The sequence below is a fragment of the Megascapheus bottae genome, chromosome 1, assembly GCF_031878675.1.
Source record: "Megascapheus bottae isolate mThoBot1 chromosome 1, mThoBot2.hap1, whole genome shotgun sequence".
Classification (NCBI taxonomy): domain Eukaryota; kingdom Metazoa; phylum Chordata; class Mammalia; order Rodentia; family Geomyidae; genus Megascapheus; species Megascapheus bottae.
Window position 1 is genome coordinate 92,843,869 of NC_143509.1, and position 26,222 is coordinate 92,870,090.

At 37.6% G+C, this 26,222-nt stretch overlaps 1 protein-coding gene across 1 annotated transcript in view; it reads left to right on the plus strand.

Moving 5' to 3' along the window:
• Jam2 (junctional adhesion molecule 2) overlaps window positions 1-26,222 on the plus strand; it is a 54,986-nt gene that overhangs the window by 26,915 nt on the left and 1,849 nt on the right. Inside the window, exons 2-9 of the mRNA XM_090348152.1 lie at window positions 4,824-4,889; window positions 10,970-11,077; window positions 12,859-13,011; window positions 15,029-15,231; window positions 19,233-19,332; window positions 21,296-21,403; window positions 23,062-23,077; window positions 25,656-25,698. Of these exons, the coding sequence (XP_090204278.1) occupies window positions 4,824-4,889; window positions 10,970-11,077; window positions 12,859-13,011; window positions 15,029-15,231; window positions 19,233-19,332; window positions 21,296-21,403; window positions 23,062-23,077; window positions 25,656-25,698 (797 nt within the window). The remainder of the gene's footprint in view (window positions 1-4,823; window positions 4,890-10,969; window positions 11,078-12,858; window positions 13,012-15,028; window positions 15,232-19,232; window positions 19,333-21,295; window positions 21,404-23,061; window positions 23,078-25,655; window positions 25,699-26,222) is intronic.

The following is a 26,222-nucleotide window of genomic DNA, read 5'->3' on the forward strand; positions in this document are numbered from 1 at the left end:
AGGATGCTAGAAAGAGAACATGCTTAAAGTTATAGGAAGAAATATTTAGTTACCAAGAAACACTGTTTATTAATTCATCAAAACACATCTCCTTCAATACTTGGTATATATCTAAAAAAATGACATCAGAATGTGAAAGAGACCACTTTCACATGTTCATTGAAATATTTTTCTCAACAGCCAAGAAATAAAGCTAATCCAAGTGTCCATCAATTGATGGTTAGATAAAGAAAATGTGGTAGAGGGACAACCAGAGAAAGAGTGGAATCCTGTCATATGCTGCAATATGGATGCATATCATTCTGTTAAGCTAGACACAGAAAGACAAGACCTACATAATCTCACTTCTATGTGGCATCAACAAAATGTTGATCTCTTAGAAATAGTGAGTAGAGCCAGGCACTGGTGGCTCACGCCTGTCATCCTAGCTACTCAGGAGACTGAGATCTGGGGATTGCAGTTCAAAGCCAGCCTGGGCAGTAAAGACTGTGAGACTCTTATCTCCAATTAACCACCAGAAAACCAGAAATGACACTGTGGCTGAAGGGGTAAGGTGGTAGCCTTGATCTGAAGAGCTCAGTGACAGCACCTAGGCTCAGCGTTCAAGCCCTATGACCCACTAAAGAAAAAAAGAAGAAGAAGAAGAAGAAGAAGAAGAAGAAGAAGAAGAAGAAGAAGAAGAAGAAGAAAGAAATTGTTAGTAGAAGGTGGTTACCAGAAGCTGGGCAGACTAGGAGGAAGGAAGAGATTGGAGAAGGTTGATTAGTGGGTATCAACTCAATGTTAGATAGGACATGGTATCCTTAATATGTGGATTTTAGATCCAAACAGTACAAGAGCGATGACTCAGTATTTGGGTACTGAAGGTTATGGACATGGTCTTGGAGATATAAACATAAGTACATAGACATAAAAATCTATGAAGGGCTATATACTATATGGAAATAATGCTTTATTACATAGATTAATATCTATCCATGACAAAGACTCAGCTAAATTTTAATTATGTGTGCCAGTGATTGTATATAGATTCCCTTCTTGAATACTTGTTTTTTAAACATGACATTGAAATATGATGTAAAATCAATGTTAACAAAATCTTTAAAAAAAAAAATGGGCAGAGCCAGAGGCTATAGTTCTGTGGTACAGTGCTTGCCTAACATGTACAAGGCTGTAGGTTTAGTCTTCAGTTCTGCAAAATAGGAAAGGACAGAAGAAAGACAGAGGAGATTGAAAAGAAGAGATATAATTATTCTGATTAAATACTATATAATATTATGCATGTATTGAAACAGGTATGATATACCATTAACATGTACCATTGTTATGTTTTTATTAGTTAAAACTAAGTAAACAAAAGATGTAAATTAAAAAGTGGAACTTTCATTATGATCCCTATTATAATTTTTTGCCTTCATTGCTATGCCATAATGTTTACTATCTGGGACACTTTTTTCTGTTCAAAGATATGATGTAGGAAGGTTCACTTGAGCCAAAGAGTTTGGCTCAAAAAATAATGAATATAGTATATATATATACATGTATATGCACATATATAAATATATTATTTTAAATAATTATTCAACTGTTTATATAAATATTCAATTGTAATATGTAAAGATATATAGCTAATAAATGAGGGAATAAAATTCTCAAAGTAAATTTCTGTATTATTTTTCACAGCGCTTTTAGAAGTTTTTCTTTTTTTAATATACAGATATTTCATGCCAAATATTGGTGACTCATATCTGAAATCCTAGCTTGTTAGGAGGCTGCGAGCAGGAGATTATGGTTCGAATTCAGTCAGGGCAGGAAAGTTCATAAGCCTTATAGCCAGTAAACTTTCAAAAAGTCAGAAGTGGAGCTGTAGCTCAAGTGGTAGAGCACTGATCTTGAGGGTAAAAAAAATGAACAAACTCAGACAGCACCCATTACCTAAATATAAGCCCCAGAACCGGCAGGCGCACACACACACACACACACACACTACAGATATTTTTACAAAGTTGTTTTAGCAAGGCAGTTCTTTTAGCAAAATACTTCCACAAAGTAGGTTTAGAAAGGAGGAAAATGTATACTTTCTCAGATTTCTGACTACACTTTCTCAGATTTCTGACACCTGGCTCTTTTACTTTTCAACTTTAGAGTATATTGATATGGTCTTCAAATGAAGAGCAGCCAGATCCTCTAAAGAAAATAAATATTGTCAGTAGGCAATATGGTGTTTGAAAAGTTCAAAGATGCAAGGAACAAAGATTATCTCTTTCTATCCTCCCCAGATTTCCCCTGTACTCATTTCCAGGGGGCACAAGTCTTTAATGTTTGGTCTAAAATTTATTAAAATACTTCAAAAACAATCATAAGAATTGTCAATCATAATTACAGTTTCTTGAAGAGGACACTAATTTATACATTGCCAAAATCTGAGACTTTTCCCTTTGAAAATTTTACAGAATAATAGCCTTGAAACATAACCATTGAAAAAACAGTCCAGAGATTTTTGTCATTAATAAGAGAATAACACAAGAAGAATATACATGGTCCTGTCTTTCCCTCAGCACATTTTTTTTTTAGGATTTTGCCTTGGTTGCTTTAGTTTTTATTTTTCTTCTGCTCTCTAAAGATCAAGACTCAGTCTTTGAATGCTAGAAACTAGGGGAGAAAATGCAATGGGAAAGACAGGGATACAGACAGTGAGGATGGGAGTTTCAAAGGAAAATGGGAAAAAAGATAAAGAATAATAGACATTTTTTAAAAATTGACATAAAAAAGGGAGGGCCAAGAGTTTGGCCTAGTGGTAGAGTGCTTGCCTAGCATGCACAGAGACCAGGGTTCAATTCTTTGGTGCCACATACATAGAAAAAGCTGGGAGTGGTGCTTTGGGTCAAGTGGTAGAGTTCTAGCCTTGAGATAGCCAAAGGACAATGCTCAGTTCAAGCCCCAGGACTGGCAAAAATAAAAAATTAAAATAAAAAAGGGAGCTGATACCTCATACCTATAACCCTAACTACTTAGGAAGCTGAGATCTGAGGGTCACGGTTCAAAATCAGCCTGGGTGTTAAAGTCTGTGAGACTCTTATCTCCAATCAACTACCAAAACCAGAAGTGGTGCTGTAGATCAAGGGGTAGGGCAGTAGCCTTAAGCTGTCATCATGCAGTAGGTGGGAGCCAAGGGTATGCAGGGGAGAACTTGCTACAGGGAATGACTCAATCCCTCAGGTCCGTGGTGGTCTACAGCCCCCCTCCGAGATCTTCATACTGATCCGTAATCACAGCACAGCCAGTGCTCGCTTCCATTATAAGCAAGTTCTCAAGCTAGTCTAGCTTTTGGAGGCCAAAGGAAATGTCTGCTTAGCTTCTTCATTAGTCAACACTCATTCCTTGCTAGAATCCAGCTTGGAGAAAAAAATATGTGGATAAAAATGGTATGCAGGCCCAGTGGCTCAGACCTGTAATCCTAGTTACTCAGGAGGCTAAGATCTGAGGACTGTGGTTTAAAACCAGCCTGGGCAGGAAAGTCTGTAAGCCTCTGGTCTCCAATTAATCACCAAAGGCTGGAAGAGGAGCTATGTATCAAATGGTTGAGTGCTAGCCTTGAATATAAAAGCTAAAGGACAGCATTGAGGACCTGAGTTCAAGCCCCAGTACTGGCACAAATAAAATGGTACCCTAAGTTGGATGTTGGTGGTTCATGGCAATAGTCCTAGCTACTCAGGAGACTGAGATCTGAAGATCATGGTTGAAATCCCAGCCTGGGCAGACAAATCCAAAAGACTCATGTCTACAAATAACCATCAAAAAGCCAGAAATTGAAATGTTGTTCAAGTGATAGAGTGCTAGCCTAAAGCAAAGAAAGCTTTAGCAAAAAAAAAAAAAAAAAAAAGAGGATGAATCCCTAAATTTAAGCCAACACGTGCACACACACACACGACCTATTTTGCATAAATCTTAGGACAACCGATGAGTTAGGACTTACAAAGGATTAGGCATGCTGTTGACACCTACCTGCTTAATAAATATTAGTTCTCATTGTTTATTCTTTTCTCAATAGCCTGCGAAGATTCTTATTTTTCAACTTATTTTCTCTCTCTAGGAGCAGGGAAAATACTTTGGTCATTATTTGTTTTCTTAAATGTTTTCCTAAGCTATCGGGTTTTAATTTTTCTATATTTCTAATGGCCAGGATTTTTTTTTAAATGACAAAGTAGGACATATCAATTTTCTATCTGGTTTTCACTATCTACATACTCTCCTTGAAGCAAAAAGCATTCATGAAGTTAGGAGAGGAAAAAGAGATAAAGGATAAATGTTTGAATATGGTCCCAGTGGTTCCAGGCAAAACCTAGCTCTCAGTCTGTGGATGCAAGGGGAATGTAGTAACTGGAGTTTGGCATGAGTGACTATGTGGGATGTGATATCTTTCACTGTAATGTGATGTATAGAAATGTAACAAATGTGGAAGCAAGCTATGGAGTTCACCTCTACCCAAGAACTTGTAGTGCATGCTGGAAATGGAGAAATAGAGATCTAGCAGATGGGGAGACTTACAACTCTGACTCCAGAAGAGAGATTGGAACTTGGGACAAGAATTTTTGACATCCAGGATTCCTGGTTTGGGAAAATTTTAAAAGCCAAAACTTTCACAGGGAAAATAAAAGTGACATGTATAAATTATTAGTTTTTTTAATTTGATGCCTTAAAGCTTATGTGTTAAAAATATGTGAAATTATAATTAAATGTACATCAGATTTCTTGGCTATTGCATTCTATTCAAACATTTGAAAATGTAGTATTTGAATTATCTGTCTGTTTTAATGTTTCAGGTCATAAGGCATATGGATTATCTGCCCCAAAAGACAATCAAGTAGTCACAGCAATAGAATACCAAGGTATAGTATCTTTTTTTTTAATGAGCTGTATTGCTTATATAGCACACAAGGATGATGTATCCGATACTGTCTTTCTATTGGCTTGGACCTCTGCTCCACCCCACATGAATTCTCTTGCCTACAATGCTCCAGAGTGCTCTCACTTTTCGAGGGAAACATTCTCAATAGAAATATTGAACAATGAATGGAAATAGAGGATACACATAGATTTCCTAATGCACAAATTACCAGCCAGAAGGACAATGGAATTTTTGAAAAGGAAGATAGGTCTCTAAGAGTTTCTACCTAGTTAGAGGTAGCCAATGAGAATCAATACTTCAAAACCTACCATATGAATTTTAAGAAAATGTTAATATATACTCTGTTATCTTGTTCTAATTTGTTGCAACTTTGTTTTTGCAATACTGATATTTGAACTTAGTGCCTCTGCCTTGCTAAGCCATATGCTTAGACACATTAGCTTCTTTCATTCCTTGTTTTTCTTTTGTGGTTTAGGGATTTTGGAGGTGATCAATTTCTAAATTTTTAAAATTGTTATAAAGGTGACATACAGAGGGGTTACTGCTACATATATCAGTTGAAGAATAAATTTCCTTTTCTTGCTTTCTCGCAGCATTTTCCTCTTGAACTGATTCTTTTTATTAGCATTGGCTAGTTGTAAAAGGGGGAGTTCATTTTTGACATGTCTGTTTGTGGATATAATGCATCTTGATTTGTTACCCCCTCCAACCTCTTTCCGCCCCCTCCAGTCACCTACCCCTCCCATTATTACCCACATCCCAATCTAGACATGGCTCACTTCTCCATTTCCTTTGGTTACAATTGCCGCCTCTAGTTCCAAAATATTCTTTCACTCTAAAATGACTCCCAGTGCCCACTTATATTACTTTTTAATGCATGTTTTATTTTTAACATAGAAAATCCTTCTGTGATTTATTGCAATTAAATGTTCAGCTCAGGAATGGATGTGAAGGTCAATGGAGTTCAGTACTAGAGACCATGCTAAGCATGTATGATGTTCTTGGTTTAGTCTCCATTACCAAAACAGAACAAAACCACTCTTTCTCCAGAATAATTATTTTAACATATTAATTTTTTCTTAGTTTACCTCTGCTCTATTTTATTTTATTTTTGCCAGTTCTTGGGCTTGAACTCAGGGTCTAAGCTTTCCCAAGGCTAGAGCTCTACCACTTGAGCCACGGCACCACTTCCAGCTTTTTCTGTGTATGTGGCACTGGGGAATCGAGCCCAGGGTTTCGTACATGGTAGGCAAGCACTCTACCACTAGGCCATGCTCAAAGCCCCATAATTATGAGCTTAGTTATTCTGGTGTGAACCTCCATGAAAATAAATTTCTATCTTAAGATTCCTATATTTTAGTTTTGGTTTATTTTATACAGTAACTTAAGTTTATAATAATTTGTGATTTACATATACCCATGTGTACATTCCAGTTCATTAATTTTGTTCTCTTCTTTCTCTGATGTCAGAAAATTATAATTAAATTCCTGCTTTGCAGGGATTCTGTTCTGTATCATTTCCCATGGAGGTGCCAGAGGCCGAATGAGACTGAAATGAGGGCGGCTCTGCCAGGTCCATAAATTACATGAGCAGTCCCTTGCCATGAAAGCTGTTAATCAGTTTAATAGCAAGCATTTTCTTAAATGATCATCTTTCTTAATCTAAATGAAGCAGATGTTTTGGCAATAAAATAATCACTTTAATAGAAAACGTTGGCACATATTCCTGATTTTATATCTTTGTGTTAAATAAATTTGTGCAGACACTATTTTCATTGCTATTTGAAACAGACATACAGTTTAGATCTGGTTTGGTAATTTAAAGGTAAACCTGTAAGCCAAATGTAGTGGTTCATGCTTATAATCCTAGCTCCTTGGGAGGCACTGATTAGAGGCTTGTGATTCAAGAAAGGACTAAGCAAAAAGGTAGCAAGATCCTGTTTCAATCAGTACTCACCCACAGAGGAAGAAAAAATAGGGGGATCATAGTCCAGATCATCCCAGGCAGAAATGTAAGATGCTTTCTAAAGAAAAAATAACTAAAGTAAACTGGGCATTGGTGGCTCATACCAGTAATCCTAGCTACTGGAGAGGCTCAAAGTTGATCAGGGTTTAAAGTCGGAAAGGCCATGAGCCTCTTATCTCTGAATTAACTATCAAAAAACTGGAAATGGAGACATGGCTCATATGGTAGAACACTAGTCTTGAGCAAAAAGAGGGCAGGGACAGTGCCCAGGGCTTCAGTTCATGCAAGAAAATAATAACTGAAGTAAAAAGGAATCAGGGAATGACTCAAGTAAAGTGAATTCAAACCTTAAAACCTAAATTCATCCCCCTCTCCCCCAAAAGTGAATTTGTCACAGGATAAAGTGTGGGCTTCAAACACATAGAAGCAAAGAAGCTGGAGACTACAGTTAAGGGAAGTTAATTCATCACGGATACAAATAATAATTGCCACTATGGAGCACATACTATGTGCAAAGTCCACTAGTTGCATAAACCATTATCTCGTCTCATTTAATCTTTACAACATCTTTGTGAGATGAGATGCTATTCTTTTTTTATCATTTTATTGGTGTTTGTGGTAGAGATCTAACTCAAAAGTGTATGAATTACTGTATTATGTCTCAGTAACCCTGAAGAAATATAGAAAATTATGCTGATTTTGACTACAGAGAGAAAGTTATCCTCAGAGGTTGAAACCATGATTCCCCTCTTTTTACTACTTGTTTCTGAGGACTGTCACAATCTACTGTGAAATATGTGCCTTAACATAGCAGAAATGTATTCTTTTACAGATGCATAGTCTGTTCATTCAAGATCAAACTGTTGGTACCCTAGGATCTAGACAATGGCTGTGTCTTGCTCAGGATACTTCCTCAAAGAACCACATGACAAAGCCCCTCTGCCTTCTGAATCTGTGATCAAATGCCACCTTCTGAAACCAGTGAACTCTGACTACCCTGCTTATAAAAATTACATCCAATAACATTGCCATATCCATAACCCTCAAACCTCTTGCACTCTCCTCTCCTTGATCTCTATAGCATACATCACCTTCTCACATGTTACAAAATTCACATTATCAAATGGACTTTGATGTTGCTTGCTTGCTTGACTTCCCAGACAGCATGGGGATCTGGCCTTGTTCTGTTCTCTGATGCAGTTTAGAAACAATGCTGTACAATGTGTATGCTCACTAGCTTTAGAGGAACTGAATAAACAACTCCTCTCCATATTGCACTGTCAGTGAGCCAGGCTGCCAGTGGAATTGGGAAAACCAATGGTCACCCTTTAAACATATAATTTCTTTCTCTTATTATGATTAAATATTAGTGCAAAGGAGTTACAATTCCATAAATCAGGTTATGAGCTTCTTGGTTAATGTCTCCTTCCTTCATTCTATTCTATCTCCCTATTTTCCTCCAAACCATCCTTTCCCACAAGTTTTATAGAATCTACATTGAATATAATGCCTACATTTGCTCATACTTTCTCTTTCCATTCCTGTGACACCCTCTAAGGTATAATTTCCATACAGATTTTTTCCTCAGAGCAGTGAAGACAGAAATCAGGAAGAATTCATTAAGAGGTGTGTGTGTGTGTGTGTGTGTGTGTGTGTGTGTGTGTGTGTCTGTGTGTGTCTGTGTGTGTGTGGTTAAATATACAAAACAATGTGATGGAATATAAAATAGTTTCTAAGACACAGCAGTAAGACATGGAAAGTAGATGAATAATGAGTGTGGGTGTGTGTGCTTAATTGTTGGAACACTCAACAAAATACGGGAAGGAAACCTATCTAAAACTCAAGACTCCGGAAGGTTCACCACCCATACTCCTTAATCAACAGAACACTGCTATTTCCTTAGCACACATTTGTCTTTGTAGTTGTTTTAAACATCTCTGTCTGTAGAACAGTATCTCTCTGAGATATAAGACTCGCTTGAAAATCTTTAAGCATCTTAAACAGTTTATTTCCTCTTAACTTTCTTTCCTCTGCTATGTTTTTCTTTACCTTTTATTCTATTTCTCTGTTTCTAGTAACATGACTGTAACACAAGGCTCACACACAGAAATCAACACTGGATTATAATTTTCATGCATTGGTTATAGACTTTCTGCCTCTGTCCATGTATGTATTTTTTAAATAAAATTGGAAATATTTTTAAATAGTAGTGAAATGTCCTTAGCCTCAAAATCTTGAATATGGAAAGAAATTTAATTTGTGTTCTGATTAAGGATATTGTGCTTTTGTAGGTCAAACCACTAGTCTTGTGAAAAAAATCACATCTTAGAAAAATCAAGTTGACATTTTAGATACCTATTTGAAACATACTTTAAATCTAGTTATAATTGGAGGGTTTTATTTGGTAATATAAAACTATGCAGACCAGAACAGGGTTTCCCTCTCTTCAATCATCTTGCTTGGACAGTCAAAAGAAGTGTCTCCTTGGAGGTTCCTGGAATTTTTTAATGATGCAGCTGCAGTAAGTTGGCTGCCATAAAGTGAACTTAACAATATTGTGATAAAGTGGATGCCAAGATAAATTTTCCTATCATTTATCTTGATTGAGGCATTTTGCAGTAAGAATCAACAATTCATTAGAGGACAACTTGAGGTTTATACTAAAGTATTTGTAGAGTAAATTAATAAAGAAAGGATCTGAGCTGGGTGAGGTAGCTCACGCTACTCAAGAAGCTGAGATCTGAGGATCACGGTTCAAAGCCAGCGGGGGCACTAAAGTCTGTGAGACTCTTATCTCCAATTAACCACTAGAAAACCAGAAGTAGCAAGATGGCTCCAGTAGTAGAGTGGTAACTTTGAGCTGTAGAGCTCAGGGACAATGCCCAGGCCCAGAGTTTAAGACCAATGACAGACAAGATGAGAGAGAGAGAGAGAGAGAGAGAGAGAGAGAGAGAGAGAGAGAGAGAGAGAGAGAGAGAGAGAGAGAGAGAGAGAGAGAGAGAGAGAGAGAGAGAGACTGAATGAGAATGTAGGCAGTTGGAGGAGGGGTTGGGGTTCTTTAGCCTATCCAGGGCTGAACTAAATGCCTTTTCTATGCAAGAGGTCTGAGACATCCTCTCCATACCTCCAACCTAACACACATCCATATTCTACTGAAATGACTTCTTATTTGCCTCCTCTACCCAATGGTAGACATCTTGAACACAGGAAGTGGGAGTAATAAGATATCTAATCATAGGTGCTGTTGGTTAGGGACTTAACTATGTTTAAACTTGTGTGCTTGCATATATTATTGCATTTAAAAAACTACAGCTGTTCAATAAGTCATGATCCCATTTTACTGTGGGGGAGGGGACTCAGGCTCAAGAGCTAGGGAAAGCAAGATATCTATCTATCTATCTATCTATCTATCTATCTATCTATCTATCTATCTATCTATCTATCTATGTAGGTGGTGCCACTAAATTTCAAACTCAGGGCCTTGTCTAGCCTGGCATTCCACTAATTTGAAACACATTACCAACCATGTTTTTGCTGGTCATCTGATTTTTTGTGGGGGGCGAGGGAGGAGTGTAGAGGGGTGGGAAGTGTTCTTGGGGCTTGAACTCTGGGTCTGGGCACTGTTCCTGAGCTTCTTTTGCTCTCAGTAAGTGTTCTACCACTTGAGTCACAGCACCGCTTCTGGATTTTTGAGTCGTTTTTGGAGATGAGCATCTCATGGGTTTTCCTGCCTGGGCTGGCTTGGAACCACAATCCTCAGATCTCAGCCTCCTGAGTAGTTAAGATTATAGGCATGAGCCACCACCGGTGCCAAGCTACTGGTGACCTTTAAGCTGTTCTCTAACCTCAGTCCTCTTCTTCTTAGCTTCCTAAGTAACTAGGATTACATGTGTGAGCCACCATGGCTTAGCTACATAATGATTAGATGAATGAGGTGACTACTTCTGATTTGGCTAAAATAGCATGGTACTTGAGTATGTATTTTGGATGGATGAATGGAAATGTAAAAGAGTAAAGATGTATACAAATAATTCAGTGAAATACAAATTCACAGCAACTCTTAGAAAACAAGTGTCTTTTGTTGTTATTCCTAGAGGTTATTTTAGCCTGTAAAAGTCCAAAGAAGACCATCTCATCCAGATTAGAGTGGAAAAAGCTGGGAGGAAGTGTCTCCTTTGTCTACTACCAGCAGACTTTCCAAGGTAAGAAGAAGCTGGAGACTTGAGGAGCCCAGAGCAAGAGAATACGGAGTACAACTAGAATCCTTTGATTTACAAATTTAGGCAGGACATGACTGATTAATGAAAATATGTTTTTTTTTAAGTGTGAGCCTATAGCATTAGACCTAAAACATAATAATCACAGAAGCTATAGATGAATTCTTTTCAATCCCCAGACCCTTTATTTCGTAGCTGAATTTCAGAGGATACAAAATGCGATTTGGTCTTTCTGGCTCAGCAGATTAAAGTCTTGAGAGGTGGCAAATGCATAATGGTATGGTTTGGGATGGAGGGGCATTGTTTAATACTAAATGCTTTCACTCTATTTCCTCATCTCCTTCTATGGAGTTAGGATTTACAGTGAATTATAACCGCCACACATTTTACTTGTTATATATTTCTTTCTATTTGTTTCCTGTTGGATATGGGTTATACTTTCAATTTAAAAATTTGCTAATGATTGGTGAAATATCATTGTGTCAATTTGCTTTGGAATTATCCACTGTTAAGGATACAGATAAAACAAGATAGGCTATGCACTGATTCCACTTACAGCTGAATAGGGGCGATACTGAGCATCATTTCCCACCACTCTCTTATTTGCATATACTTGAATTATTCCATTATAATTTTAAGATTGGAGGCAACATTTATCAAGGGAAAAATACTTTATTGTTTTAAAACATTATTACTTTGATTTTATGGATTCAAATGGGAAAAGGCCTGGAGTTCAAAGAACACATAAAGTATTCCCTCTGATTCTTACATTAAGACCCTAGGCTAAAAATACTAATATTATAGCTACCTTTATTTGAATTTCCTATAATTGCCAAGTTTGACACTTACATATTACACAAAACCCTGTTTTAATTTTATACATATTCCTGTGAAAAACTAACCTACAAAATTATTTAAGTTATGTCTTTGGCTTACCACTTCTTCTGTGGTATAATTTTTTGGGCCACCACATAAAGTTAATGTTCTGGCCAATAAAACCAGCCTCTCCAGTGGTTTGGTTCCTTTAAACAGGAATGTTTTTCTAAGAAGTAAGGCAGGCAATTGGGTTGAGTTCTCTAAAATAAAATATGGGAATGTGAAACTATTTTGGGGGGGAGTCTTTTTAAAAAAAAACAACAGATTTTGTTTTTGCCAGTCCTGATACTTGAATTCAGGGCATGAACACTGCCCATGGGTTTTCTCAAGGTTAGCACTCTGCCGCTTGAGCCACAGTACCTCTTCTGGCTTTTTCTATGTATGGGGTACCAGGGAATAGAACCCAGGTCTTTGTACCTGCTAGGCAAGCACTATACCAGTAGGCTAAATAAACTTCCAGTCCCTTAAAAAAAGAATTTTTTTATAATATGTTCATGCCATTATTTTTTTTGTCAGTTACGGGGCTGGAACTCTGGACCTGGGCATTGTCCCTGAGCTTTTCAGCTCAAGGCTAGCACTCTACCAATTGACCCACAGTGCCACTTCTGGTTTTCTGGTGGTTAATTGGAGACAAGAGTCTCACAGACTTTAGTGCTTGGGCTGACTTTGAATGGTGATCCTCAACTCTCAGAGTAGCTAGGATTACAGGCATGAGTCACAGGTGCCCAGAAGACAGGCCATTTTTAAGGTTTCAAATTGAGTGTACAAGAAGGAAGATGAATGCTTTAGTTATTGAATGAAGTGATTTGAGAAAAATACTCTATAGAATATTGCTAGAATAGTGCTTTGTTCCTAGCATTATTGTCTTCTTCTTCTTTTTTTTCCTAAAGGTGATTTTAAAGATAGAGCTGAAATGATAGATTTCAGTATACGGATCAAAAATGTTACAAGAAAGGATGCTGGGAAATACCGTTGTGAAGTTAGTGCCCCATCAGAGCAAGGCCAAAATCTGGAAGAAGATACGGTCACTCTACAAGTACTAGGTAATGTGTATATATGGGTGTAACTACTGTCACTCATCCCTTTTCTCCTCCTCACAGGACTAGTGCAAGGAGGCAGCAGGCACAACACTAAAGACTAAAACAACTAATATTACAGGAACTACAACATCACTTTTCCATTAGGATCTTGGCTCTTTATCCCCATCATCTCATTGACTGCTGAAATTTCACTATTACAAACACATGATCCCCAAACTCTCTTTATTTAAGAATACATTTCTCAAGACTTCCCAGTAGCTTTCAGCATTGCTTCTATTTTTTTTCTTCCTGTCATCTAAAATGGTATCACTTGATACCATATCATTTGGTAGAAAAGCAAAAAGTAAATACATGTCAAAAATGTAGATTGATGGAGGACTAAAAGTTATTTAGTAAAGAAAAAATAGCATTTACTTTGTAGCAAATATGTCTAGGATTCTTTCAGATATGTGATTTTCTTAATCTCCATGAATTAATCTGATTCTTACAGGTGAAGAAATAGAAGTTAAATTATTTCCTCAGGACCATACAATTAGAAAATGTCTGGGTCAATATTTGAATCTAGATGGGAGTCAACTGCAAAGCTATTATAGTTAATAAGAACCACATCGGGCACGGTGGTATGCACCTGTAACTCAGCAATGCTGAGTTCGAGGCTAGTTCGGGCTACATATTAAAACCCTGTCTCAAAAAACAAAATTAACACATAACAGCAAGTAGACTCATCTCCCTATTGGTATAAGCATAGGGTATTAAATAATATGAACATGATGATAACTTTGCTTCTTTTTAATATGTCATCTAAATGTGATAGCACTCTAAATGTGTTACTGTAGCAAATATTTAATTCAGGAAACTCTTCAGTAGATTCAGTTAGTGTATCCATTTTCTGTCTTTAAAAGAGCACTACTCATTGATCAGCTTATCATTCTATAGATCAGAAACCCAACAACAAAATTCAATCCTGTTTAGGCTATCAATAACAAAACTAAAATCAAGGTAAGTTGAATTCTTGTGTCAAGACTGGGGGAAAATCCACTTCCAAGCTCATTCTTGGTGTTTTCAGTGATTGGTAAGACTGAAAGATCTCACTTTCTACTAGCTACTAAACTGAAATCTTAGAGACCACCTACCGCTATCACTTGGCTCCTTTGATATTCAGTGCAATAGGGCCTTCATGATATCTACAAAATTCCTTCATGGTAGTATCTAGATTACAGTCTGAGTAACTAAGAGAATCTTTGTGAAGATGGAGGTTCTTAGAGGTCATCTTAGAATTCTACTAATAATAGGCACTTCTGTCTTCTGGATATTTGATCACCTAATAAAGTCTGCTTTGCATTCTTCTGCATCTCTGAGACCAGAATAGTCCTCTTTCTTCAAGGTGATTTTAATTTTCTAACTTGTCTAGTTCTAAGTAAGATTTTTTTTATTAAGTACCAAGCCTGAAAAATAGCCTCATATTTATTTTCTCTTAAAATTGTTGAGAATAAACATTAGAACTATTAGAGAAAAATAACAGACAGTATGTAAAAAGTAATGTCCACTTTATTAGCTAAGGTAATACCTGCTACTATAACAGATAAATCCTGAAATATCAGCAATTATTTTCTCCCGTAAGTAAAGTATAGACTGTTTGGAAGAGCATGTGTGTAGGGGAGGATGAAGAAATGATTCTACATCATGAAACAGAGACAAAGCATAATATGGGTCTGATATATGCTCTCCAAGGTTCTTGTGAGTGGGAAGAGACAAAAGGGGTGAATGACTGAAGATCATACAGAAAACGGTTATATGTCAGGCCTAGAAATGGCTATCCCACTTTATCTCACGTTCCATGCACCTGAGCCATTAGTGGCAAGGCACTAGCAAGTGTGGAGTCTTGTGTTACCCAGAGAAAGGAAATGGGCTCATGGAACAGGTAGCCAGTCCCTGTAGCTGGCACCTCCCTTAGTAAAGGCCTTTATTCCCCATGTTTAAGCTCATGAGTAACCCGTGACATTTACCTTCTGTTGGTCAGTGGCTCCAGCAGTGCCATCCTGTGAAGTGCCCACTTCTGCTCTGAGTGGAACTATGGTAGAGCTACGATGTCAAGACAAAGAAGGGAATCCAGCTCCTAATTATACGTGGTTTAAGGATGGCGTCCGTTTGCTGGAAAATCCGAAACTGGGCTCCCAAAGATCCAACAGTTCATACACAATGAATATAAAATCTGGCACTCTGGTGAGATCATTTCATGTGGATAAAGAAGATTGAGTGCTCATGGTGGCTTACGTTTGTAATCCTAGCTACTCAGGAATCAGATCTGAAGATTATAGTTCAAAGAGTAACCACAGTAAAACCATGGCAGGGTATTTGTGCTGTTAAGTGTGTGTGATTCTAGACCATCAACAATTATCTCTGTGACTTAAGTTTCTCTTACTTTAAACTCAGTCTAGACTCTGCTTCCTCCATGTAACAATGGGAGCCAAAAAAAATCCCTTTATAGTTGAAGTAGAATTATTTCTTTGCTAAGTTTTTTTTATTTTTTTTTATTGTAATTAGTGAAAGGGTTACATGATATTTGCCAGATAGAAGGTGCATTAATTCACATACATTGATACCCTTTCACATGTCTTGGTACCCATTTCCCTCCCCACACCCCCCACCCGTCTTGGTTTTCCCCCCTTCCCTATCAAATTTCAAATATCCAAATACAAATAAATTCAATATATCAGATAACAAAGTGAGATACTATACCAATATGAGATAACCAAGGGACAGCAAAGGAGATGAGAGACAACATAGTACATTAAGGACAACAATCATTCATTATATGGCTTTTGTTTCAATATCCTGGAGGTCCTTTCAATTCTTTGCTAAGTTTTTATATGGGACTTTTAAAAGTAGAATGATTTTTTAAAAAGTTATTCAACATGAAAATATTTTCCACTCAAAATAATAGTACAGGTCAGTTTTTAAATGTCTAATTTTTCACAATACATATCACTACCATAATCATTATCCTAAAAAAATCTTAGAAGTGATGTAGTAATAATAACAATCTTAATGAATTTTGAGAGTAACCATGTGTCTTTTCATTTCTTTTATGATTAACATGTAAAAGCTACAATTTTTTGAGGGGGCCAGTACTGAGATTTGAACTTAAGGCACCAGTGCTTGCTAGATAAGCACTTGAGCCACACATCTGGCCCCTTTGTGCTTTAGTTATTTTTTTAAAAAATGTAAAATTTTATTGCCAGGGTGATGTACAGAGGGGTTACAATTATATAGGTAAGGTAGTTAGTACATTTCTTGTTGGACATTGTTACCCTCTCCCATGTTTTTCTCTCCCCCACCCTCCCTGCCTCATGTCAGCCTCAGAAGGTGGGCCTCTTACTGTGTCCATGTATCCTGTTATAGCAGAGACTAGAGGTATAACCACTATGCCTGGCAAAACTAGGTCTGATATATAGCAAAGAGCATTGCTTCATTCAGAAATATGACAGAGGAGCAGCAGAGGAGGCTGTCCTTAGAATAAGGCATGCTCTGGTCTTTTGGCTGTCAGAAGGAGCAGCCAGCAGGTCCTAGTGATATTACACTAAGAAACTGGGCAGAAAACCTGCCATGCCATCATCCACTGCTATATTTATTTGTCAAATTTATTTTTTCTCCAAGTGGGGATAAAAAGCCCTAAGGCAAGTCTGAAAAAAAAAAAAGATCCCGATGTACTTTCCTCAGGGAGCATCAGCCCTTGAAGTTTCTGGTGAGGCCAAATAAGTGCATGGCACTAAGTTGAACTAGGGTGGGTTCTAAGACATGAACAAAGACTTCAGTGTATGGATGCCAGGGACATCTTTTAATTACCAGTCACAACGCACTTAGAAGATCATTTGGGGTTTTATTCTACCTTATTATTTATCCATAACCATGGCCTTGAGTTTATGGTGAAGAATCTGAAAGTATTCTGGCTTTTAGGGTAGGGGAAAATGATTCCCTAGAAGGAACACAAGCCAGGAAAATCATGTACCTAGTGAAGTCTATAGAAAGAGATGTCTGTGGGAAAGTAGAGGAAGAAAAGTGAAAGATGAGAAGTAGGGACCTAAGTCCTGGCTGCTGGGGGAACAGATAGTGCAAGAGCAATTCCTAGCATCACCAAGGCTGCCATGGATGACGCAGGCCCTGATGACTGACTGCAGTTCTGGAGAAGTGATGAGGAGAGTACAAGATGGATCTCTGTGGGATCCTTCATGGCGCCAAAGATTGTATCTCCATTCTCCCTCTCTATCTAGATCCCTTATCCTCTGGTCCTCTTTCCCTCCTTCCCTCACTCCCTTTCCTCTTTCTTTTCTCCCCTTTTCTCTTTTGTTCCTTGTGGGACTTGAACTCTGGGCCTGGGCATTGTCCCTGAGCTCTTCAGCTCAAAGCTACTGCCCTACCCCTTGAACCACAACACCACTTCTTTTTTTCTGGTGGTTAACCGGAGATAAGAGTCTCACGGTCTTTAGTACCTGGGCTGGTGAGTAGCTAGGATCACAGGAGTGAGCCACTGCACCCAGCTTTCTTCTTTACTTTCTCTCTCTTTTTCTCACTTCCTTTCCTTCGGCCTTCCAGAATTTCTCCAAGGGTATAAAACAACTGCTATAAGTTACAGGGTTTCCTCCCCCTCCCCATAACAATCTCTCTTCTTGGTTGCTTGGGAGGGAGTAGAATGAGCAAGGGCTCGATCTTTTATTTTCAGAATTTGTAAACATTCTGGAAGTGATAGAGTTTACAATCCTATAAACACCACCAATTAAGATTTCCTAGACCATAGACTACTTCTTAGAGGTAATTCTAGCTTTGTAGGAAAGGTATTCATGACTCACTGCTACAATGAACTCACTGTGACTTAGAAAGTACATCAGCCATTTATAGGAAAATGAATGGAAATGGAAATCATCATTTAAAGTGAGATGAGCCAAACCAAGAAACACAAATATTGCAGACTCTAGAATTAAGAGAAAAATGACATGGTTATAAAAGACAGACAGGGGAATGGGAATAGTGGGTGGGTGGAGGAAGGGTAAGGAGGGTGTGATGGAGGTAAATATTAAAGAAGTACTTTACAACTATAAATGAAAAGCACATAAAATGAAATCCACTAAAAATTCTTAAGAAAGAAGCGGGAGGAGAGAAAAGGGTTAAGAAGAGTAGAAGAGCAATATACAGAGGATAAATGATGAAAGTACATAATATATATGTACATAAACATCACAATGAAACTACCTAGTATGACTAATGTATGGTTTTTATGCCTTTTTTTTTCTTTGTCTGTTAGATGGCTTGGGCTATGGGCCTGAGCTCTGTCCCTGAGCTCTTCAGCTCAAAGCTAGCACTCTACCATTTTGAGCCACAGCACCACTTCTGTTTTCTTGGTGGTTATTTGGAGATAAGAGTCTCATGGTCTTTCATAACTGGGATGGTTATGAACCGCAGTCCTCAGATCTCAGCCTCCTGAATAATAGCATTACAAGGGTGAGCTACTGGGGCCCAGCTATGATAATATTTTTTTAAACCTAGAAATACATCAACCTTTTTGCAAAGAGCCTTTTCTTATAAATGTTCATCTTAGGAATTAGAAATATCTTCAGCATTTAATACTACCAGGTGCTACAAACATTTTTAATGTTCAGTGTCTTCCTAATATATTAGGTTTTTTTAAAAGAGGGGGGGAGAGAGGAGAAAAAAACAGAGGGAAATAAAGATACAAAGAAATATGGTGTGATGGTTTATGCTTGTAACCTCAGTACTCAAGAAGCTGAGGCAGGCACATTGCCAGCTTGAAAACAGCCTACAGAGTAAAACCTTGTCTCAAAAGGAAAAAAACAAACAAAACAATGAAACACACTAGAAACAGAAAAAGAAAGAAGAAGTCTTTCTGGCCAGTCATGGTAGGTTATATTTGTCACTACAGCTATATGGGAGGTAATTAAGTAGGACAGAATTCCTAGTTCAAACTCCAATATAAACCAAAAAGAAAATAAATAAATAATCAAATTAAACAAAATACAACAAAACCTGGAAATTTTTCCTGCCAAATGAAACCAGAGGCCTAGCTATTTTTACTTCTTAAATTCATAGCATATTTTGAATTTATAATAAAGATGTAACTTCCTGAGTCATTAGCAAGGGAAGACTAATTGAATGGTAAAATTCAAGAGCCTACTTCTAGGTTTATGGTTTATTTTTCTTTCCACCAATAGCAATTTAACACTGTTTCTAAACTGGATAGTGGAGAATATTCCTGTGAAGCACGTAATTCTGTCGGATATCAGAAGTGTCCTGGGAAACGAATGCAAGTAGGTAAGCATGGAAGACTGGGGGGAATGAATGATGTGCCAATATTTGGGGGTAGAAAGGGCATGGGGTTTGGAGAGGGTTGAATAAGTTGAAGGAGAAATATGAGGTAATATTAAAAAGAAGCGAAGGGGCTGGGAGCATGGCCTAGTGGTAGAGTGCTTGCCTAGAATGCATGAAGACCCATGTTCAATTCTTCTGTACCACATACATAGAAAAAAGCCAGAAGTGGTGCTATGACTCAAGTGGTAGAGCTCTAGCCTTGAGAAAGCCAGGGACAGTGCTCGGGGCCCTGAGTTCAAGCCCCAAGACTGGCAAAAATAACTAACTAAATAAACTAACTAACTAAATAAATAAATAAAAAGAAGCCATGATGCTGTTTTTAATGCATCTTCCAAAAAAGCAACAAATATTTAATATCATATTTAATTACTATTTCCTGAATAATCTTTCACACAAAAGCTAGTCATCTCATGATTTGTGAGTGGCTGAGGGTTCAGAAGTCGGCACTGGCAGTTTCGTCTGTGCTCTGCTATTTCACTAGCTGTGTCCTCCTATGCCAATTATTCTGCCTTCATGCCTTGGTCTTCTCCTCCAGGAAAATAGAGATATACCCTCATATAGAATAGCTTTGAAAAAAAACAGAGCAGGCAATATTTGAAAGGGTTAGAACAGCATTGACACATTGCAAGCATTATTCATGCCAACTTGTTGGTAATTTTCCTAAAATATCGAGCTCATACTTCTTGAAGAGTGCATTTTATGAAACGACACATAAAATACTTACGGGTCTCAGTGACTATAAAACATAGCTATCATACAGTGTAGTTTATAAAATAAGCTTTTTGTATTTTGGAGTCCAGTAGAATTATGGCTCAATAATCTGGCGTAGGTTGCAGGAGCTTCAGAGCCTATGATTTTCCTTTTTCAAGTTTCATCCTTAGTAATTAGATTTGCTTTTTCTATGTAGTGAAATGTATAGGGTTTTCACTACACATTTCTTATTGAAATTAGCTGTGCAACAGGAAGGAATGTGCTGAAATGTACTAAAGGTCTGTCGGTCACTCTGGAGGATTGAGCCCTGAAACTTCTGGATGCAGAAGCTTGTCCTATCTTTAAAGGCTCCAAAACTTAACTTCTCAATGTTCAAGGCTAGCCTAGGCTGCAAAGTGAGTTTCAAGTGAACTGGCTGCTCCAAGCAAACAAACAAAAATCAGATAAATTTAAAAAGTTAATATTTAAAAAGTTAATAATCAAATTATTGGGACAGAATCAATTAAAAAACTGTTAAGTTGATAACACAGTTATTTCACATTGGGTCCAAAACACATAGTTATGTTATACTAGATAAGAGATGACTTAATAGGAACAAGAAATAACTTGCTTAGTTCATTTAGACTAATTAATTTTTAACTCAGTGAGGCAAAGGCTTAGTGATCTGCATATAGTAGGCTATGCATATGTATTTGTGTATATATTCCACACAGGCAACTCATATAAATTCAAGAAGGGGAATAGTTCTAGAAGTTTTACAGAATAACAATGGCACATACTTTCTCTGAGGCTCTTCTGTTTATTTGTGACACTGACCAAATAGTGATGTAGAAAAACTTGAAGCAAAATTTGGGATGGAGAGGTGACAGTAGAGTATCTGAACTTATTGAACTGCAATGATTGCTTCACTCCTGATATTTAATTCTATGAATTCTTACTTCTCTAAGTAAGCACAAGGAACACCAAACATTTTGTTTCCAGATTATGCAACTTTTTAAAATGTGAGATTCTTACAAAGCTGTTACTATTTTCCATCAGTATCAAGTCTCATCCTGCAATTGAGGTTGTTGGGGTTCTGAAAGCATGAAACTACTTTATATAGCAAAAGGGAGCTTGTTTGAGGCCCTCTGATCAAATGGATGCATATGTTCATTTAGTTCATGTGAGTTGATACATAGTTTATTTCACATTGCAGATGATCTCAACGTAAGTGGCATCATAGCAGCTGTAGTAGTTGTGGCCTTAGCTATTTCTTTATGTGGCCTTGGTGTGTGCTATGCTCAGAGAAAAGGCTATTTTTCAAGTAAGTGAATTTTACCTCTTTCATACATAATTTTATGTGAAGATACTTTTCTTATAGGATCTTGTTTTATCTAAGATGCTTTAACTCTGAAGAATATTTTTCATTGTTTGTAACTATAGAAAATGTCCACAGTAATGTGGAAATGTGTTATGAAACACCAGAGCTGCCCCGTTGAAAACTCCAGAACAGATTTTTATCATGTGTATTAATTGTAGGTTGTAGATTAAAAAAAATAATTTGGCCAGGAGTTTGGCCTAGTGGTTAAAGTGCTTGCCTAGCATGCATGAAGACCCGGGTTCGATTCCTCGGTACCACATATAGAAAAAAGCTGGAAGTGGTGCTGAGGCTCAAATGGTAGAGCTCTAGCCTTCAGAAAGTCCAAAGACAGTGCTCAGGCCCTGAGCTAAAACCCAGGACTGGCAAAAAAAAACAAAAAACAAAAAACAAAAGAATGGGAAAGTGATAAGCATCAGTGCACCCACCAAAAAAAAAAAATAATAATAATTTGTAGAGCCACAGTGACTCACGCCTTTAATCCTAGCTACTCAGAAGGCTGAGATCTGAGGATTGTGGTTCAAAGCCAGCCTGGGCACTTAAAGTCCCTGAGACTTTTATCTCCAATTGACCACCAGAAAACTGGACGTGGCCCTGTGACTCAAGGGGTAGGGCAGTAGCCTTGAGCTAAAGACCTCAGGGACAGTGCCCAGGCCCAGAGTTCAAGCTCCATGACCAATCAAAAAATTTTTTAATGTGTCAGGATGGTCGAGTGGTCTAAGCTGCACAAAACTCAAAAAAAAAATTTGTACCTAAATAAAACCCAAGTTTTATATGTATATATATTTCAGAGAATATTTCTATGAACATAGACTCAAGAACACTCTCTATAATTAAGAATAACTGTTTCTTGGGTCAGGGAGATTGGCCTAGTGGTAGAGTACTGGCTTAGCATGCATGAAGACCAGAGTTCAATTTCTTGATACCACATACATAGGAAAAAAAAAAGCTGGAAGTGGTGCTGTGGCTCACGTGGTAGAGCACTAGCTTTGAGGAAAGCTCAAACACAGTGTTCAGGCCCTGAGTTCAAGGCCCAGGACTGCACACACACAAAAAAAAGAATAACTTTCTTGAATATATAGTTCTGCCATGTAACTTTATGAATGGAATTCAGTTGTGTCCCCCTGCTGGTCATCAATGAAAGTACAGATAGCTAATATTCAAAATCCTAGCATTTTGTTTTTGTGCTTGTAAAGAATACCTGTTTATTTTTAATGAGGAGTAAGCAAACATTTTTATCTTAAAATATTAAAACTATAATTAAAAGATACTTTAGAACCCTTCCAAAAGAGTCCTTCTAATTAGAAAGTCTATTGTAAATTTTGATAGTTATATTCTGAATTTTATTCATTGTTTTTGAAATTTTTTATAGTTATATAAAAACCTGCAAAGTATCTTTGATTTTTGTCTCTGAGCCCATAGATTCTAAAACATTTGCTGAGTAGTCCTGCACAGAATAGGTTTTCTAGCTCTTGAGTTATAGGAATTGACACAAATTAACAAGCAAGGACAAAGATGAGAAATTAAGCCAAAATTTATTTTTAAATTACTCTGTTGTATGATATTATTTCTCACATTAATGATATATACTTATTCTTTTGCAGAAGAAACTTCCTTCCAGTAAGTATACTTTCTTAAATATCTTTTTTCCTCATATCAACTAATATTTTGTCAGTCCTGTGCTTAAAGTTAAACATGGGATATCAGTTTATTTGTGTAGATTTAGTACTATGGAAAGTCACTGAAAGTTGTGAAGAAAGCCAATCCTGCCTCAACTCATGCCCTATTTAAATGTCATTCATCAATGAATTATCTAGAGAAGAAACACTAAACACTAATATCACTTTGTGGGTATTTCCATAGAACTTAAAAAATGCACTTACCACATTTTACTGCATTGAACATTTTCAACTGCAAGTTTAGTCTTTGTTGTTTTTTGTACATTTAGTTGAATTTCAGTTTTGGGGTCCAGTACAGTTTTAGGGACTGGAAAAACTGCAAAGCAGTGAGAAAAACATGTCTCAACCCTCCACAAAAAAAAAAAAACTGCTTTATAAAGTTTATATTTTAGTAGATAAAGGTAGAAGTATATTATAAGCTATGTCACACTATACTAATTACTATGGAAAACATTAAGTACGTAGGAGAATAAACAAAGAGTAGGAGTGGAAGTTAATGTTTGAAACCAAGGGTCAGGAAGTACTTGGCCCAGCAGGTGATAGATAAAAAGGGCCTGAAGGGGCCAGGAGTTTGGCCTAGCATGCATGAAGACCTGGGTTCCATTCCTCACATGGTAGTACACTAACCTTGAGGAAAGCCCAAGGACAGTGCTCAGGCCCTAAGTTCAAGCATCATGACTGGCAAAAAAAGGGGGGGCTGCAGGGGGAGGAAGGCCCGGATATTCCTCAATAGAGAGCTTCTACAAGGGGCAGAGCATGGAGCAGGGTGGAGAATGAACGGGAGGAGCTCCAGGTAAGAACTTAGGGCTCCTGAAGAACATGAGGAGTATCAGTGTGACTAGAGCAGTGTGGGAAAAAGAGACAAGTGAACAAAACATTCTGTGCCAGTATGTACAGAGACAGGTGAGTCTGACTTTGATTCTAAGCAAGACAGGAAGTTGTTGGAGGGCTATTTTCTTTTTTGTCTTTTTTTTGGTCTGTTGTGGGACTTGAATTCTGGGCCTGGGCACTGTCTCCGAACTCTTCAGTTCAAGGATACTGCCTGGAGGGCTTTTAAGCAGAAGAGCAGAATGATTTTTTCTTAATTCAAGGCTTCCACTGGCTGTTCAGAAAAGACCAGATCCTAAGACGCATGTAGGTCAATCCCAAAACTACTGCAATAAACAGAACAAGAAAGATAGTGGCTGCTACCCAAGGGGTATGGTAGGGATGCTATAGAGATGCAATAGGGTTCTGGTGACAGTTGCAAGGATTTGTTGATCTGCTGGATATGAGAGAAACAAAGATATAGAACGTTGTGTGGAGGTGATCAAGGAATTCCCACTTACAGAATGCAGAGTTGGAGGGAAGTATGGGTGTGGGGTCACTGATGGGGATGGTGGGGAGGTCTGGAGTATTTGAAACTTCAATATTCCATAAGCTTATTGAACTGAGTAGAAATGATTAGCAAGTAACCATACATATGAGTCTGGAGTTTGGGAAATAGCTGCTGATAGAAATATAGGAGTCATGGGTGCATGAGATGTGGATAAAGTCAACAAAGTTCCTGCACTTGATCTGTGGCTGTCCTTTCTATTTATATGGATGTTGCAGACACTTTTGGGGGCTACTGTGGCTTCAAATATTCGGTTTTCTTCTAATCCTTTGAGACAAAGCTGCACATCATTTCTTGTTCCCAGAAGCCTGCCTCAGTCCTAGTCTCTCATTTTCACAAATACAGGATCAAGTACAAGTTTATCTCAAATAGTGATGCCAAAGGGAAGATGGGCTCCGAAAAGTAGGGCAGCCTTAATCCCACCTCTGCACCCCAGGCAATTATGAGAACTTCCATCTTTAGTGAATAAAACAGAAGAGAGAGAGAAAGAGAGAGAGGGGGGGAGGGAGAGAGGGAGGGAGAAAGGGAGGGAGAGAGAGGGAGAGAGAGAGATGTTTGCTGCTGCTGTTGGTCATGGGACTTGAACTCTGGGCCTGGGCATTGTCCCTAAGTTCTTCAGCTCAAGGCTACCACCCTACCTTTTGCAGAAATATCTTATAGAAGCAGTGGGGACTTAGATTTTCTTCCACCAATGTATCCCATTGTAGCTATCAGGCAAGGTGTGTCGTTATTTCTTGTCACTTCTCACATTAAACATACACCCTGCAATATGTGCTGAGCTTCTTCCACTCTAGTGACTACACAAAACTTCCTATGGACAAACATGAACTTTGAAATTGTAATAATCAAACTTTTAAAATAATTAGCGTTAATGTTATTAAGTCTCTAGTCTGTAGTCTACAAAAATCTGTCATATATTAAGCCTTAGGTCACCCAGGATTAGGTGCATAGGGTTTCACATAAATTGATAACTTTGTGCATAGCTTTCTCTGTGAATAATGTTTATAAATATAAAAAATCTGTTAGGATTATTGGTTTTTTTTCTGCTTGGCTAAAATATTCATATTACTTAATTGAGGGTATGAGTATCAGAACTGAGTGTGAAATCATGCAGTAAATTCTATTTTTCACTTTCCACAAACAGGAAAGGCAGTTCTGCACCTAAAGCCACAGCAATGAGTGAAAATGTGAGTATTAAAATGTAATTGTAGAGTACATGTATTTATGGAGTAGGAAAGGGAAGTGATTTCATTTTTAACACATTGTATTATGCTGCCACTGGTATTTAGAAGGACTTAAATAAATGCTAACTTCCTTCCCTTGCCTGGGATGGGCTTATACAAATGCATTTATAGAGCTATTGTAGGAAGCCATCTTTACCACGCCATTATTTTTTCTCATCGAATATTCTAAGTCTGCTTCCTTAACATCACTAAGCTGTGTGTTCTCAACTCTAATTAATAGCTAAGAAAAATTGAGACGTCCATTCTTACTATATGGACCTGGAGCCCAGTGGCAACATTCTCAAGTGAGGTGCTTCCAGCAGATCTGTAGTTCTAGTACTTTCCTTTGGTTAATCAAGGCTTTGGAAAATTTAGTGTAATGAATTATTCTCTGTTGATGTTCAAAAAGGAATTTTTCATCCAGTTCAATCTAGAGAACGTAACTTAGACATTTTCCCCTCTATGTACTGATATATATCAATGAAGCA